We start from the raw sequence: 18361 nt of genomic DNA, 5'->3' as shown, positions 1-18361 counted from the left end.
TTTTACTTAAGTAAAGGAAATTAATATTTCTTCTGCCATGGTATAGCATAGACCAAGAAATAAAATAAAAAGCAGACAAGCAGTAAGTAAAACAAATACATAGACAAGGTTACATAGGCAGAAGAAGTCGCTAAAGCTTTTTTATTTGCAGCTAATGAAATGACGTCAAATGCAACTCCATTGTGTCGAATAACAAAATCAAATGGGTATAAAATCTCTTGACAAATACGTTAGTTCTTTCAGTAAACATAGAAATAATTGGTCAAATCCAAATTTACAGACCGTACATGCAGATCACATGCAGAGCTGTTCTCCCATCTTGTGACTCAGCAGTGACAAAATCTCCCATCTGCCACCTGTCCTGACGTGTGCTTCAGCACCCTCTCTGTTAGCCGCTGGTGTGCAGGTCCTTCTGGATCTTCTCAGTGGCCTCAGCCATGAGCTGGCAGGCTCTCTTGTGTTTAGGCCAGTGCTTCACCTGACACTCTCTGTTAAAAACACAGTGAAATGAACCGGACTTTTCATAAGCAGAAACATATCACACATTTAGTATGTGATATTAATATACCAAAAACATTTTTTAAGATAATTAGTACAAAAAAGTATGTCTGGTGGTCATGGATTAGATGTCGTTTTATGTCTGATGTAGAAACAAAGATGGAAAGCAAGGTAGCCGAATTGTCCAGAGGTGTAGTGGTCATGGAGGAGGTGGGTGTACTACTAGGTAGATGGATAGGTTACTGAGGAGGACATGGATATACTCTCCAATATCCTCCATTGGCTTTTTGGCTGATATGTGGGTATACTGTAAATGGCCAGAAAAAGAGGTGGATATACCATTGTTTTCCTATGGTATGGCGTGCCTGGCACCTGTCTTGTGTCACACTTTTGTGGCCCTTTTAAAATTTGTATTAAAAGTTAAAAATATTTGACATTTTTAAGTACAAGGCATGGAGTCACTCCCCTCGTCAGGGTCACACTCGGCCCAGGCTAATGCCAGTAGATAGAAACAGTGGGACAATGGCAAATGCAGATTAAAGGTTGATTTTGGCTGCATTTAATTATAATGAACTGCATGATACAAGGTCACCTGAATATTTGGATAATAAAATGGCAGGCACATGCACTGAGTTGAAAGAGCAGGTGAAACTCCCTAAATAATGCTGTTTACCAATACACAGGCTAGCTGACCAGTTAGCTCTGAAACTGTATGTGGGAGGGATCTTATGATGTGACAGTTTCATGTAGGCTACTTTTTTTTTTTTAGTTAAACTACAAGAGCTCTGTTTCTGCTCAAATCCTTTTTTCCATGTTAATCACAATTGTTTGGCTGGTCGCACACACAGCCCTGCTCCAAAGACACATCACGCTGTTTGACCCTGTGCATTTTTCCCAAAAACGTGGTAGCAATGTGTCTTAGTGTGATTGGGGCCTGAGGCGTTTTCAAGCCGTATGGGACATGTAATCCTTCAAACACCTTTGTGGGATGAGCACAGGACACTCATTTTAGTATCTTGTGTCCGTGATCTCATTCTTTGCATCATAGCCTAAAGCTTGTGATCCTAGGTCAGGGTTGGAAAGAGCATCAACTGGTTTATCACAAGCTCTGCCTTCAGATTCAGCTCCCTCCTTACCTTACCAGTCCGCTACAGCATCTGCAATACTACGAGACAAATATTTATGTACGTCTCACCTGTGACAGTACCATTCTCCTTGACATCGAGAGCATCTCTTTGTAGCCTCTTTCCCACAGGATCCGCACTTTGGCTTCTCAGGAAGTAAAATCTCCATCACATCCAAATTGTACGTCTCAGCCAACCTGGTATTAAACAACATTTATCTCAGTAATAATCACAAAGCAAATTAATTAAGTTGATTATTTGTACATCAGAGTTTGGGTGCTTTCCGGTTTTGCTGGTCTGGTGCACAAGCTTAAATCGTTTTGATTTATGCTAACTGGTTGATCTGGCATTTGTCAGTATGTCACGTTATGGATTTTTTAAAAGTAGTTAAGTCAGAGCACTAACATAACACCAGCATTAGTATAGCATTATGACAGAGTGATTTATATAATATCATGTCTGTGAATTTACTAATGGAGGAACCAGCATCTAAAAGGTCGTGTGTGTTTTACTGCCAAAGACCGATGTCAGAAACATGACAGAAATCAAATTTCAGCAGAGAGGAGAGTGGCACATGCTGTTGGTTTACTTTTTGAGGAGATGAGAGGAGACATGGCTGAGTTAGTCTCTTAAAAAGACTAAAACTTCGCTAATATGACAACAGTTTGGATTTGAAGCCGACAAAATAGCTGTCCTTACTGGCTGCAGGTGCTGCTGTGAGCTGTGAGTTTACATCTCCGTCTGATCTTAAGCGCACAGCTGATAGCTTTGTGGTTTGTTTACATGAAGTAACAGAAATGCATCATATGAATCAGTGTGGACACAGCTCTGCTGTTATGTGATGCTTTTTGATAGTTAGACACTCGTTTTATGTTGGGACACAGTGTCATTATAATCCATTCAGCATTAACTGTTGAATCATGTGGCACACCAGGTAAAATTCGGCAAACAGGTCCGGTCTGGTGTTTGGCTTAATATCAAACCGGTTTGAACATTTTCACAGTGGCCCAACCCTATTGCACATTCTTAGCTCAGACCTGTGTCTGCAGTATTACCTTTTTGCCTGCAGCCTCAGGTCACTCTCAGACGGGTTGAATGTTTCTTTCACTTGATACTTTGCTATCGCCTTCCACTTCCCAGAATTCTCTCTCACAATGTGGTTCCATATTTCTGGGATCTACACATAAAACAAAGCTGAGAGTAAATGCACAGGGGGGCACAGTTCAGTATAGAGATATGTGTGCATGTGTGAGTGTGTACCTGTTCCAGAATGAGTGTTTTTTTGGGAGGGGCAGGGTCTGAAACAGCCAGATGAGCCAGGTAACGCTGCAGCTCCACCAGGTTTGGCAGCTGATCGACCAACACCTCCGTCAGGAAACCTCGGAGCTGTAGCACATTAACGATAAGGCCTCAAATAAAAAGAGCAGCAGCAATGACAGCAGTACTCTATAGGAAAACAAGAGGAGCAGAGTAACAGAGTGTGCTGTAGAGTGCAGATCTCCATCGGGTGGCCTCCTGTTCTGATCGCAGCCACGACAGACAATTCTTGTAATTTCAGCAAACACGAAGCAGCATATATCAGAAGCATCCCAAAAGCCAATAAGAAAATTTGCTTCATTCTATTTTTGACAGAGCTGCAGCACGTTTAACAGAGAAGATCCAGTTTTCCTGCTATTAGGCACTGTGTGTCCGATATAGATATAGTTATGAGGATGAATGTATTTTTAATAGCTAAAACACAGTCCCAAATCTTTGGTCAGTGTCGTTCATAACTGGACTTTTAAGAGCATTAACTTTGTCTGCAGGCTGCAGCACACAAAGTAGGAAATTCAGGATTCCAACACATTTTCATGGACGAATTTTTTCCATGACTTTTCAAGGAACCATATTTATTTTTTCCTTGCCCTTGTTTTTTTAAGTGGCATATATGGATGGGAGAGTAAACACGAAATGTATGTGATTGTAAACAAAACATCACACATCAAGAGCTGAGTCACACCAACAGCTTCAGAAAATAAATTTGCTATGTTATGTTATGTTACATTACGTGGAAGGGTGTCCAAGAAGATTTCTGTAACAATTTCAGTACATGCAACATGAATCTATGACTTTTTCCAAAATTTTCAATATTTTTTACTAATTCCATGACTTCTACAGGCCTAGAAAATGTAATTGTGAAATTTCATAACTTTTCCAGGTTTCCCGTGGTTGTGGGAACTCTGTAAATAACAACAATTACAAAGACTAAAACCGCCAAAAAAAGAAATCGTTAAACTAAGTAGCCTCATTACGGTAGCAGCACAATTATTTAATTAAAAATGACCAAATCAACAAATCTGCAGGTGTACAAAACCGGGCAGGCAAACACTGGTGTGGTATCATGCCTCCCGGCCTTTTACAGTCAAGATGACGGCAAAGATAACAAAAACGGGAGCTAATTAGTCTCGTAATGTGCCTAACTTTAGTGGATCATAACAGATCAGGTATTGAATTAATATTCAGTTACTCCAGATCAAAATAAGACCAAACTTTTCAAAGGATGTAAGTATTTGAGCTGCAACGAAGACCAAAATGTGTCCTGCATCAGACGGTTAGGCTTGTTGTTTTTAGCTGAGATGATTCCCAGAAAACTTGCGGCCCTTAAGTCAAGTCAATTCAATACAATTTTATTTGTAAAGCCCTATATCAGAAATCACAATCTGCCTCTTAAGAGGAGTGACGAATCAGCAGTCATTGATGGTTTAAAAAAGTCAATAAAGAGATTGTTCAACAATTGTAAACCACCTCAACCACGTCCTTGAGCACAAAAAATATGAGAGTGATTGGTCCAGTAGTTTATGAGAATGGCTGAAGGAACTACACACACACACACACACCCACACACGACCAAACGTGTGATCGGACAGGATAAAAAGTGATTACAGGAGGATGCATGAGGCTCTCTGGTTATATAATTACTGAAACAGGAAGAGGATGAGAAAGCGTATAATAGGAGGAAACATCTTAGTCAAAACAAACCTTGGAAACTGAATCTGTGTTTTAACAAGCAAAGAGATCAGATATGTTGTTGGAAGACAATGACCAGGCACTCACACACTTCCTACGCTTTAGTTTTCAAATAGCTTGAGCGTTGCAGCACAAGACCCTGATGATAATAAAGGAATGATGAAGGCAACATTTTGTTCAGTTTACCTTTAAAATCTGATTCTTGTTGAAATTGTTGAATTCATATTTCCTTTGGCAGTCTTCTTTCAGCAGCAGATTGTGAAGAGAAATCCAGACCTGACCATCTAGTTTTGTCATCTTTAAATGGTCCTCCACAGGAATCTTCTGCCATCTGTTATTAATGTACTTTTCTACCTCACCTTCAGTGGGAGACAGAGAGGAGGCAATTGCATAAAGGGTCACATGCAAAAAATATAAGGACATATTTAATATGCAAGAGGTGTGATTTCTACCTTCTTTATAGCGACTCCAAGGACAGCAGTCAATCAGCTGAACAAGCACACAGGGCAGGTTATGTGTGCACAGCATGCGGTTGATGACACTGACACTGTGGAGAAAATTAAAAAGCCTCTCCTTCTTTCAGCTTTAGAAATGAAATGACTGGTAAATTAATAAACTTAATAGAAAAGTTAAACTTAATAAAATTCTGAAAAGTAAAATTGTTTAAAGGAATACTTTGCCCTCCAAATGATAATTTGTGGATCAAATACTTGCTCTGTGTTCCAATAAAGTAGTGAAGAAATCTGATTTCATTTTAACTCTTTGAAACTTGAGTAAATTTGAGTGATTTCTTGTGACCCAAAAATTTGTATAAAAAAGAAAGAAAAAAACCCAGTAAAAAGAAAAAAAATGTGTGTTTGAACATTTAAATACTTGTTAAGGCCTCTGAATGCAGCACAAGAAAAGTGATGCCGATTCAGGTTTCAAAGGGTTTAAATTTGATATCTTTTGGGTTTGAACTGACGATTATACAAAACAAGGAATACGAGGATGTTAACCAAGGTGAGAAACTGTGACATGCATTTCTATCTGACAACTGTTTTGTGTTTTATATATAAACTGATTAATGAACTTGTTGTAAAAAGGTTAATAAGTAGTTTGGCTTAAGAATGTAAGTGCCTAAAAGTATGAAAGATTTGTCAGATTCTCCCCTTTAGTTTCGTATCCCTAAACCTTACTGACAGTCAACACACACTGTCTTACCTCTCGGTGTGATCAGTGATGTAGCGCAACACAGAAACAGCTTTCAGGGAAATTTCAAACTCCAGTACAGCACTCTGCATCTGCAACTCCTACACCAAGTGAAAGGAATGATGTGACTCATCACTTTTAGTGCAAGAAAAGCAAAAGAAAAAGGCTTGAATCTCCAACTTTTTAAAACCTCTATATTGGAAACAGCTGCTCCTCCTGTCAGATTGTGTTTGTCATGAGTCGCTGTGCGCTCCGTGGTCGCTTTGCTGGCCAGCAAGGTGAGTTTGCGGTGGCAGTAATCCACCAAGTCAAGAACAGAGTCATCAGCTGCCTCACACGAATCCTGCACGATACACAAAACTTCTTCATCACATCACATAAAGCTTTAACAAGATGTATAAAACTGCCTTGTTGTGTGTGAGGGCATATTTAGGGGTATGTATTTACACACTGACCTTATGATACATTATCGTTTCAAGCAGGTTTATGATCGTAACTTCATGGTGGATCTAAGAAGGAGGCATTGAAGAGTACAGGAAATCAGTAATGACCTCTGCAAGATGAGAATTATTTTAACATCAGATTTTACACTCACCACCATGTAAAGATGAAATGTGCTCTTGGGATTAAAGTCCTGCAGCTGACATAAGATGGGGAACACTTTGTGCTTCCACACTTCAATGAGGATCATTTCATGGACCAGGACAGGTATCTAGAGACAAAGGGTGAAACAAAGCTTGTCTGATGAATTTGTCATGCAGTCGTATGTAATTCTAACCAATGGATATAACCAGAAAAAATGTTTAAAGAGACTTGTGAAATGTTTGCAGAGCTTCTCTAAAGTCTACTGTCATCATCATGTGTAGAGAGGGATAGCAGTCACCTTTCCATATGATACCAGGAGCTCCTTAATAAACTCATCGTGCATGGCAGAAGCATTCAGTATCGCCTGCATGTTAAGTTTCTCAATGCGCTCGTGCTGTCTGAACCACCTGTCAAAGAGAAACATGATGAAACAGCACAGTGAAGCTTCACAAACTTTTACTCTGAGAACCATACAGACCTCTCAGGCCGTGACAGGTCTGCTTACTGTTCCTGGAATCACTACTGACATGAAGAGATTATTCAGTTTCTATGCACCATATACCTAAAATAAAGTGCTAAAAAACCTGAGGCCTGCTCTTACTTATCCACAAAGTCATATCTGCAAGCATCTATAAGCACTTTGCATTGTCTTGTTGTAGGTTGAACTACTTTTTCTAAGTAGCTTTGGTTAACCCAAACTAGATTTCTCATTATGGTAGCTTTGTTGTAGTCAACTTCTTCAACTGTGAAGCTGAAAATTATCAACATTATTTTTAAAAAATCGAAATCACACACACAAAAAAACCAAAAACATAAAAACAACCAACAACCAAAAAAAACTCAATATTACAAAAAAAACCATCCCCAAAACCCTAAATTATTTTTTTAAAAAAGGGGAAAAGGAAAAGACTTTGAGATGTTTATCAAAACAGTTGGCAGTACACTTTCATCAAATCAACTGACTGATTAATAAACTAAACATTGCAGCTGTACATATATCAACTGTTTGGTAATTTAATTTGAATCAAAACATCAGATTTTATAAATGCTCATGATTTTTATGCAAAAATAATAATTTGTAGATTAACTAAAGCTATCAGATAAATGTAGTGAGGTAAAAGTACAATATTTCCCTCTGAAATGTAGTGTAGAGTAAAAGTATAACGTAGTATGAAATTAAAATACTTAAGTAAAGCGCAAGCACCTCAAATTCATACTTCAGCACAGTACTTGAGTAAATGTACTTAGTTACATTCCGTAACTGGGGAAAATACATCTATTATTAAATCTAACGTTATATCCTGGCTAGTTTAGCTGTGTGAGTTAGCATTAACCAGTTATCTTACCTCTCAGAGCCCACCTCCTTCAGAGAGAAAGTTTCCAGACTTTGAACAAACGCCTCCGCCTCGACAGGCACAACTACAGACATGTCCATGTCGTTAAAGGAAAAAACAGGAAAAAGAAGAAGTTTCTTAGCTTTCTCCTCAGTCCAGTCCAGTTACCTTATGTTAGCGATACCCCTCACTTCCTGTGGTTGTCATGGTGACTGTAAACCGAGCGCACCCACAGCGCAGTACCTCCCGGTCGCCAGAGAGGGGCGGGCACCTTCAATAAACCAAACATAGACTGTATACAAATACATGCACGAGTTTTTGTATCTGTAGTACAGGAAATAAAAGTTTATACCCCCTCCTACTCCTTTTTGAACGTGTAAGATTTATTTTTTGCTATTTATTTGAAGCTATTCATTGAGTTTGTTATATTATCACACATTTCTATTATTTTGTTGTTTTTTTATCTTTTTTGTTTCATCTTACATGATTAAATAAATATAAATCAAAAAGTTAAATCGATAAAAAATCAACTTTGACTGTTTTTTATACTATGCTTAAATAAAGTTAGCTGAATATTTTTTTTCACTCTGATAACACGAGATCTTCTATATCCACTTGTTCCAGTGCTTTAATCTTCAATCTGTGGCATTTTCTTTTTTATCTAAAAGGTATCAAATGTAAAATTTAAAAAAAAAAACAACCCATCATTTTTTGCAGTGTGATTTAAGACAGACTGTCTCATTGTGGTATAATCTCTTTTATTAATCACAAATTCTCTTTTGTGCAATATTAACAAATATCTTCCTCGTTTGACCTAAACAGAAATGTGTGCTAATTCTTGATTAGGAGATATTAACAAAAACACTAATTTAACAAAAAAAAATAGAAATACTACTTCTTTCACTGTTTTTCCAAGAAAACTCTTGCTGTCACTGAAGGCATCTTTGGTTGAGGCATCTCTGTATCTTTCAGTCTGTTTTTAGTTTATGTCACTTCCAGCACACCACAATGTTGGGATCGTTTTCCAAACGTTCATCCAGCTCCTGGTAGCTGATACCTGTAAAATAAAGACACTGTAAGGTGAGTTGTTTTCTACAATAGGTTACAGGTTTGGGCTATCTGTACTGGTGGAACAGGTAGCTGAGCTGAAAAACACTGCATCACCTGGTTAAGTTACAGGACTGTAAACAGCCGGTAACCAGCAACAGCAGTGAGACAATGTGGAATAATGGCATGTTTTTACTAAGGATTTATTTTGACCGAACTGGAGCTGGTGATTGTTGGAACAGCGGATTTACTTACTAGATTACTAACAAAAGTAACCAAGACAGTTTGGGTTTTATTTTGTTTCTATTGAGTGTGAGTGAAGTGTTGTATTATCAGTTAAAGAGACAATTACGCCTCGTCAGTCTTCTGTAAGTTGAATTTTAAAGGTCTACAGCTGTTTGTTTTTTTAAACCCTAAGGGATTGTTTGGCACATTTTACACTCCTTTATTATTATGATTTTTTAAATTATTTTGGCTGTGTTCATCCATATGGCATACATTTTGGCAAGATTTCGTGTTTTTGTTAAATCTTCGAATTTCTAGCTCAGCTCCTACAATAAATCTAAAAAACCCTGTCAACAAAATTGTCATAATCATACTGGTAAGTGCAAAAATGGACTATTGAAACACATTCAAACTGTATTTTTTGATCCCGGAGCCATCAAAGCATAAAACATGCACTGTATTATTTCTGGGTGTCATTCTGGGATTTTACTTTGTAATTTGTAATTTTTACTATTTTCCACCTGATGACATAATTTTTTACCATATTTGGCATACGGAGGAAATACATGGTATTTCCACTAGGTGCACTGTCACAATCAATGTTACTGCAAATCCCAGGCTGTGTTAATAAAGAAAAAACTACTTAGCATGTAGTATATTAAAAAAAATGTGTGTGTGTTTGAAAATGAATATTGAATGTCTTTGAATAGGGCTAATAACACTTTTTGTGGTGTTTTTTTTCTCTCATACCCTGGTGAAATTTCAGGAAGGTATGAAATATCACATACCGCCCAAACCTAATTAGTTATACCAAACAACCAGAACCAGCTTTAAAACCTGCCTGTTTTGCAGCAGATCTCATCATAACTGTGGCAGCCGGTGTAGAGTCGAGGCAGCCGGCTCCTCTCGTCACGGATCACCTTCACCGGATACTTCTGCAGCCGTCGAATCAGAGACTTCATCAGTCCAAACTGGATCAGCCTCCTGACACATGGCAACACATGACATGACACGCATGTGAATAAATGTCACTCTGACCCAAATTTTCAACAGCCATGAAGTCTTTCCAGGAACTGATAAGGTGATTGATGCTGACCTCTCGTCTACCCTTTGTAGCTGCTGCGAGTAGCGAGAGCAAAGGTCTCGGACGGTGGTTCCTGGACTCAGACCGCAGTACAGCTGGAACACGTCTCTCAAACTGGCACGCTTCTGACCTGATGCACGATTAACACAATAAATGTCACAAAAGAAAGGGAAAGAAACAAACACTTCTGATCAACAACCATGACCCTTGTTTACCTTGCTTTGTGACGTAGCTGAGGCACTCCTCCTGAATGGACTTGTCGTCTATGAGGCTCTGGACTTTAGGGGTGGTGCAGTACACGTTAGAGTACTGTGGGGAGGCAAAAAAACAAGACGATCACCAAACCAAAAAAAATTCAAACAGTTCTGCCAGAGAATGATGGAATTGTTAGAAAAAAAGTAGCAATAGTATAAGAAAAAAATGTAATTACTCATAACAATTTAAGATACCCAGTTAAAGCCAATATTTGTCATTTTTGCCCCAAATGTAAACAATAGATGCATTTTTTACAACTGTGAAGGAGAAAGTATCGAACATGATTTTGTAGATTGTTTTTATGCCACCTCTTTTTGGTTTGATTTACAAGGGTACCTTTCAAAACTTTTTTTTTTTTTTTTTTAAAGATGCCCGACTAACAAAATTAGATATTATACTTATTTTTAACAATCCCAATATCCCATCTGATGAAAATTACATGATTTATTTGATTATCATTTTAGCAAAATAATATATATACACACAAAATGATTTGGCTTAAAATACTATCCTCCTTTTATATATATATTATACTAAATTGGCAAAAACTTGATTATTCAGACATGTCAGTTTTATTTCATCTGTTTACCACACCCTGAAGGTTTTTCTTTTTGTTAGCTTTCTTTATTTTCTCTTCATTCTCTTCATTCATATTTATTGTACAAATTATTATTACATATTTTCATACAACTAGTGTAATGAAAATATCTAATGTGTTAAACATATTCAATAAAGTTTGAGAAAAAAATTAGAGAAAAAAAGTCACATTTCGATGTAATACTCATATACAAGTGAGAGCTTTCAAATTTTAAATGTAAGATGAGGAGGACCTTAACCCTTTGAAACCTGGATCCACATCACTTTTCTTGTGCTGCACTCAGACCCATTTCACAAATATTCAAACCTTTGAACTGTGAGAAAATTGGTTTGATTTGTCTCAAAAACATGTGGAAAAATGCAATGAGCAACTTGTCAAGATATGTCCTGCAAATTTTAAGAAATTTGTAATTTTGAATTTTCTTTTGTACAATATTAATAAATATAATTTCCTCACTTACCTAAACAAATATATATGAATAAGAGATGGACTCTGTTAATTAAGCAATAATTACTTTTTTTTCATCAAGATTTTACTGCTTCATCTCATAAAATTAAGACTTCAGAAGATGTTTGTGTGATTTGTCAATCCGCACAATGCAGTTGAAATTCTTTGCATATCTTTCTTTTAAACACACCACACATTCATATTTAGAGGTGTAATGCAGAGTGAGCCATAAAACAGCATTCCTGAACTATTTGAGGTTCAGTGCCTTGCTCAAGGTGGCAAACTGACACCTCTCCAGCTGCCAGTCCTCCATACTTAGTCCATACAGGGATTTGAACCGGCAAGAGAAACCAAAGCCAAGTCCCTGTGGACTGAGCTACTGCCTCCCCACCAAATACTCCATTCATTACAAAATATTTAGACTGTTTTTTTGTAATGATTTGATTTTTTTCTTAACATCACTTAACATTCCTTAGACCAAAAGTAGCACCAACATACCTGAAATATTGACACCAACGTCACAACACCATAATACCTGTTAAAGAAAAGGTGGATTTCAGTATCTGTCTTTGGTATCTTTTGTATAAAACAAATGTCTTACAACACCGAGGTGCAACACACACAGACAGACGCAATGTAAAACTGCCTCAGAGACATGTTTACTTGAGATGTGTCTGTCAACTCAAAACCTGAACTTTTCAAAAAAGCCCACGATACCTGTCTCCCACCGCCTCCCCAAATCTTAACTGTCATATCCTCTGTATTTTTGTCTTTGTATTCTGTTCTCTGTATTTGTTTTTCGGTTTCATGAAGGCGTCTTTCAGATTTTAGTATATTTATTTTTTATTTGTTTTCTTTTCATGTGAAGTGTCTTTGAGACTTAGAAAAGCGCTTTGTAAGTCCTGTCAGTTATTTTTGTTATTTTAAATTCATGATTTTGGTCTCCACTAAGCTAAAGCCTGGAGGGGATCATGTGTTTGGTAGTGTGCGTGTGAGTGAGTGTGTGTGTGTATCCTTCTGTCTGCAGCTAATCTAATATAATACTGGACTAATTAGCACATCATCCTGTTTGCACATTTATGGCTGTACGCTTATCATACATAAAAAAAAAAAAAAAAAAAAGGCCGCAAGTTTTCTGCATATCAGCTCAGCTGAAAACAACAAGCCTTACCGCCTGTTGCAGGACACATTGTGACCTTTACTGGGGCTCAAAAACTGACATCCATATAAAAGCTCACTCTCATTTTAAACAGGAGAATCTGCATATTAAATGATGTGTTATGATTCACTAAAGTTAGGTACATACGAGATACGACATGACCCCAAAATAACTCCAAAATGACCTTCCTCTGCAAAAGGTCCCATAGCCGCACGCGGTTATTGTCTTTCATTTGTTTTATAGTAGTGTTTAATGTTTATTAATGTGCCTTTACATGGACAATGCGATACATTTTCAGTCATTTTATTTGATTTAATCACATTCCTGTTGTGGTTCTAACATGTTTGGGCCTGTTTATCATGCACACTCGCTTGAGAAATTGACCAAGAAACTGTGAGATGTATATCTGAAACTTCATATGTCTTTTACTTTCTTGTAATTTTACGGTGTCTGTTTTCATGGTGTCTGCTGACGAAGGACAAACAGAGACAGAATAAAACTTCAAAAGACGTGAATGATGCACAGCCATTATTTGAGTAAACCCCTTTAACGACACAGTACATAAATCAAAGAGAGCAAATGTGACAATTGCTGCTGACAGCCATCTCTGTTAAACAGGATCCCTGTTTGTCATGATGTGTTTGTGTGGATACAGCCTGGGGCTTCCTGTACATAGAATACAATGCATGAGGGTGTTTTGATGCACGTCAGCCGTGGCTGGTGTGTGTTGCCCTTTATTTACAGAAATGTACTCACAGGAGATTCTGCACGGCAATGCGAACAAGATTCAGCTCTACGTCCGCCTCGGCAGAGATTTTCTGGATGTGTCTGAATCCATCAATATAAGGCAGGATCTGCAGTAAACAGCAGACAATATAACATTATTAGCTGGTGCTAAACTCAATGACCTAACCTTGACCATGTTTTTCCTTCTCCTTTCCTTATAGTTTGGGCACATATCTTATCACAATGTCGCTTGATATCAGCCATTAGGCCTACCTGCTGCGTCGTGAGATCCCACTGAGATTTAATAAAATGGTCTTTGCACTGGGTGAAGACGGGCACGTCGTACTCCTGGACAATCGGAGGGTCCTTTCGCAGCTGAATCAGCTTTAGGTGGATGGTGTTGGACCCGTCTAAAAAGAGACAGAGAACAAAAAAAGAGACCAGATATAAAATAATTAAAAACTATTATTACCAACACACAAAAATGTGGTTTTCTAAACCATGCACAAAAGTGCTCCAAACTTTTCCTTTAAGAGTAACTGTGTTAGAAGTCACTGCCGTGCTTTTTCCTGAATATGTTTCAAACTTGAAAATAAATCAAAGTGCTGATTAATTTTATTTATTCTATTTTATTTAACCAGGAATAGTCCCATTAAGATTTCCAATCTATTTTCCAAGGGAGTCCTGACCAAGACACATACTGGTACAAGCAATAGACAACAAACTTCAAACCAACAGCCAATCAGCAGTGTTCAGAAACCGAACATGTGCATTCAGAAGGTCCAAAAGGTCCTTTTTCCTGTTTTTAAAATCTCTGATAAAAGAGTCTAGTTTAAGGTGACTCTGCAGCTGACACCAAGATGACGGAGCAAAAACTCTAAAAGCACTTTCACCAAAGACAGTGCGGGCTCCCTGAACGACATACAAAAGTTGTCCATGTGATCGATGGTTGCAACTAACACTTTTGAGTCAGTAAAGAATATAAATTAATGATTATGTTTGCATTTTGAATGATCAATAGAGATTGTATAGTTTTAGGTGGGAACCTTGATTTCCTCTAATAAGTTTTACTGTAAAAAAACGTCTAATTAGTTTGTTAAATAAAACATCTTGAAGATACGTCATTATCTGAGAACAGATGATGGGATATTGTAGGTTAATTTTTTTTATGAAATAAGAACTTTAAGTTTAAATGCTGCTGTTAAACAGCTGGAAAAATAACAAGTATCACTAAACTTTAAGATAAAACATGTTACTTTTTTGTATTAAGATGTCTAAAACTGAAAAGACCAGTGTTATATATTTTGAGTTGTTTACTTACATTACCCCAAAAGTTCAGTTCAACATCCAGGACACAGTTCGTGTCGTTTGGTTGGCGTCACCTGTCAGTGACGTCATATCCCCTTTGCGCACGCGTCAGGGTTGTTGAATAAATTAACTTTTTATCAAGGTTTAAACCACATCTTTATGACACACTTTTAAATATAAATCTATCTAAACTACATGTTTTCTTTAGGATAGAGGATTTCAGTAATGGACAGAACTGTAACAGCTCTATTAGCGGCTATTTCTACATCCTGTGGAAAAACAGGCGTGGTTGCATTAGAGGTGGGTCTGTGATGTGGAGGGTTTGATGGAGGAAAAGTTCATCCAAAATATTAGGATGTCCAAGACTACATCCCAATATCTGTTTGCGCCTCATGACAGCGCTTGTCACGGCCTTACTTTGGGCAAACTCAGAAAACATCTGGATGTATTGGCGGCTTCAGCAGCCACCACAGCAGCGGTACCGCTACATCAGCCTTCTGAAGTTTCAGCAAATCACTTCGACACTGTATGATAATGTCAACGAGGTCATGTGATAAATCAGAGGGTTTACCGTGAACTCTGATTCTCACAGCGGTTGCAGGGCCAGTGATCAGATGTGGACTTGTGTGAGGACCACATATGAACATGGACCAGATTTGACTGAAAAAAACTGATTTCTGTTTTCACACTACTCTGAAGAACATTAAGATCTATCTCACATGAGTGCAAAAAAAAAAGCAAAATAAATCTAATTTGGGCCACATTTGTTTGTAATGTAAATGTAGCCTAAGTCTCGAACTTGTGATGTCATCAAGTATAAGGTCCCGAGCTGCTCCTTTGACAATAAATGGGAGACGGTTTCTTTTTATACCGAAATAACCCTTATTCTACTGTAGTGTCCTCAGGTCTGAAACAGAAAATGTACCCATACCAGGGTTCTCACACATTTTTATGGACAAAATTTCAAAACTTTTCCATGACTTTTCAAGAACCCATACTTGAAAAAAAAATCTCACCCCACTTCTGCAGCATTTTTCAAACTTAGGTTCAAACTCTATCGAAACAACTACTAAGACAAAGAATTAAATAATACTTGTTCTATCCAACATAAGATACAGCACTACACTCCACCAATCACAGCTGTGGAGACACTGGCATATTTGTCTCTTCCTTCAAGACATTAATATACATTGATTTATTTATTTTCATACCATGATTTTATACTACTATTATATACTATATTATACTATTATATATAGTATTATATAGTACCTATTGTATGTGATGTTTTGTCTTTTTTATATGGACCCTGAGTCTGGAATAAAGGATTGGATTGAATTAATTCTATGACTTTTCCAGGCCTGGAAAATGTGATTGTGAAATTCTATGATTTTTCCAGCTTTTCCATAACCCAGGGAACCCAGAACATCCTGGGTGTGCTCTCAGTGTCATCTATAACATCTTTCCTAATATTTTAGGCTTGGCTGAGACCAGTAGAAAAACATGCATTATTTAAGAAAATGGACGCAGTTCCCCTTTTAAGACCCAGATGGTTGTTTGCCAGAGAAAAAACATGAATTTACACAGTAAAATATAACCTTATACCTATGGGTAAGGAGCAGGCTCCTGTGGCATTAAGTTCTTCTAACAAGGTCGACATGATGGGTAAAAGCTTCTGCTTGCTCTCCTCGTTCGATATGAAGCCGCTCTCCAGCTGCAACACAATGAAACAAAGACTAATAATCTCTGAGATTTCTTTTTACTTGATGCAAACCTCAAAGAAATCACATTTGACAGGTACAGATGTGAAAATGCATCACTACCTCCAGAGTTGTGAGGTACCCAGACAGTTTCTTGACAATCGGCTCGAGGGCGCACGTGTTGGCTTGGGCGTCACAAACAAGGCCGAGGTTAAACAGGAGGGCGTTTCTGCTGTACTTTTTATGCTCGATGCACACAGGACACCCGATTAACTTTTTTCCCATTGCAGTGCTAAAAAACATAAAAAGAGCAAGTTAGTTCAGTTAATTGTACACATTTTTTCACATATATCATTTTTTCCATGTGATATAATTTACTTCTGTTCTGTTTTTATGTTTCTTTGTTGCAATACTTCCTTTTATTATTTTTTTTTATGTCTATCTCCTACAACAATTCACCAAAGCAAATTCCTGGAGTGAGAAATCCTACTTGGCAATCTGAGGCTGAAACTGAAAAGGAGCAGCATAAACATAAACACAGATCTCTGGGGCGACAAACATCACTGAATTATGGCAACAAGAAAGAAGCGTTAGATTACATACACTGTTATCAGCTTGTTTTGCAGCTCTGGCTTGGTGATGATGTAAACCTGAACTGTGTCAAAGAGCTCTCGTGAAATGTATTCCTCTGGGACCTGTCAGGAGAGGACATGGGGGACACTGTATGGTGAAATACATCCTATAAGATGCACTAAGAAGATGATGTACTTTCACTTCCAAGGTCAATAGCAGATGAATATGTAGAGGGATTAAATGCCTGCTTACAATTAATAAAGATCAATTATTTTAATTCCATTCAAGGTCCAAATGTGTAGAATTTAGGGGCATCTATCAAGGGAAATTGTATATAATAATCAGAACTAAGTTTTCATTTTTTATATATAAATTTGTATTTCTATTTTTGTAGTAGTTATCTCAGAAATAATTTAAAAATCATAATGTTTTTTTTTTCATCAAATACATAAAGGAATAAGCTGATATTCACTACCTTTACTATAAAAGGACAAATAAAGCATTAAGTAGTACGTTTTGTTTTGTTTTTCTTTAAATATTTGACTAGAGTTGTATTTTTTGTATGTGGTTACATAAATCTGTTCAGAGAGACCTCTGAATTTGAGGATGCAGAGACTGTCCGGGGCAATCTGTGACTTTAGTATTATTTACCAAAATGTATCATCTTCTATTTTTTTTTATATAATATCTTCTGATATTATTTAGAAACAGTGTTGCACATACTTCAGAAAATGAGAAGCAGCATACATTTCAATATACTATATGCTTCTGATACCAAATTATATGATTACCACAGCTTTACTGACACAATAAGGATAATAATGTCATATTGATAGTGATTATTGTAAATAATGAGACCGGTGTGGTAATTTTATTACAATTCCCCTTGTTAAGTAAATAATTTGCACACTTACCTGGTATGTTATTTTTGGACCCAGGGTGGGGTGAAACTCACTGAAAAATATACACTCTATTCGACTGGTCATACCCATCATACACCCAAATTAATTTACCAAATGTTCAATTGAACAAACTTCAATCAAACCGTTTCAGTCTCAGGTGACAGTCTGCTGTGACTGTCTAACTCTACTGTTATTTAGCAGCTGAAGCTAACTGCTAATTCACGTTTAACGTTAAAAACAAGCTGTTGACCGTCTGTGAAATACATTTAGCGGCTGTAAGGTCTAGAAGACGTCCGAAAAAGTGTGTTATCGCTGTATTTTGAGAAAAATACAGTCGACTTAATGGCAAACTATACAAACAACTCTGCAGTGCTCGACACAGTCACACACAGCAGCCTGAGGAACAACAATACTGATGCCTTCAGGAGCTCCTCGTAATTTAAAAACACAGATAACAGACGTCTTCAATGCTTCGTAGACTGTGATGTCTGATGTCTTTTTTTGAATAGCAAATTTTATATCATAGAAATTTTTAATATTTTTTTCAAGACTTCACATTCATAAGGAGAAATGGTCAAACACTAAAATAAATGTCCTGC

General features: G+C 37.2%; 2 protein-coding genes across 2 annotated transcripts; both read right to left on the bottom strand.

The window, feature by feature from the left end:
- Positions 1 to 98: 98 nt before the first annotated feature.
- Positions 99 to 8366, bottom strand: zmynd10 (zinc finger, MYND-type containing 10). The gene is made up of 12 exons (XM_042504873.2): positions 7751 to 8366; positions 6703 to 6811; positions 6415 to 6531; positions 6275 to 6328; positions 6010 to 6162; positions 5832 to 5920; positions 5081 to 5175; positions 4815 to 4987; positions 2883 to 3008; positions 2678 to 2799; positions 1694 to 1819; positions 99 to 488 (listed from the first exon to the last, which is right to left on the bottom strand). The coding sequence occupies exons 1-12, from the start codon at positions 7837 to 7839 to the stop codon at positions 389 to 391; spliced, it is 1353 nt and encodes a 450-aa protein (XP_042360807.2). The 5' UTR covers positions 7840 to 8366; the 3' UTR covers positions 99 to 388.
- Positions 8367 to 8479: 113 nt separating this feature from the next.
- On the bottom strand, positions 8480 to 18182 carry nprl2 (NPR2 like, GATOR1 complex subunit). The gene is made up of 11 exons (XM_042498233.2): positions 17775 to 18182; positions 16891 to 16982; positions 16411 to 16579; positions 16193 to 16301; positions 13553 to 13689; positions 13310 to 13407; positions 11893 to 11929; positions 10310 to 10403; positions 10107 to 10224; positions 9852 to 9994; positions 8480 to 8795 (listed from the first exon to the last, which is right to left on the bottom strand). The coding sequence occupies exons 1-11, from the start codon at positions 17853 to 17855 to the stop codon at positions 8728 to 8730; spliced, it is 1146 nt and encodes a 381-aa protein (XP_042354167.1). The 5' UTR covers positions 17856 to 18182; the 3' UTR covers positions 8480 to 8727.
- Positions 18183 to 18361: the final 179 nt, after the last annotated feature.

Source organism: Plectropomus leopardus, chromosome 2 (assembly GCF_026936395.1).
Source record: "Plectropomus leopardus strain MGB_pleo_1.0 chromosome 2, ASM2693639v1, whole genome shotgun sequence".
Lineage (NCBI taxonomy): Eukaryota > Metazoa > Chordata > Actinopteri > Perciformes > Serranidae > Plectropomus > Plectropomus leopardus.
Note: the sequence above shows the minus strand (reverse complement) of the source record. Positions and strands in the feature narration are given on the sequence as shown.

Bases quoted from the DNA above. Each gene is read 5' to 3' on its own strand.
- zmynd10 (XM_042504873.2), bottom strand. From the start codon at position 7,839: ATGGACATGTCTGTAGTTGTGCCTGTCGAGGCGGAGGCGTTTGTTCAA. The intron at 4,988-5,080 runs GTAGAAATCACA...CTCCCACTGAAG, and splicing joins TTGGAGTCGCTATAAAGAAG to GTGAGGTAGAAAAGTACATT. The intron at 3,009-4,814 runs GTAAACTGAACA...AATGTGCTACAG, and splicing joins ACAAGAATCAGATTTTAAAG to CTCCGAGGTTTCCTGACGGA.
- nprl2 (XM_042498233.2), bottom strand. From the start codon at position 17,855: ATGATGGGTATGACCAGTCGAATAGAGTGTATATTTTTCAGTGAGTTT. The intron at 11,930-13,309 runs GTGAGTACATTT...TTTCTTTAACAG, and splicing joins ATTGCCGTGCAGAATCTCCT to GTATTATGGTGTTGTGACGT. The intron at 9,995-10,106 runs GTCAGCATCAAT...GCCATGTGTCAG, and splicing joins CTACAAAGGGTAGACGAGAG to GAGGCTGATCCAGTTTGGAC.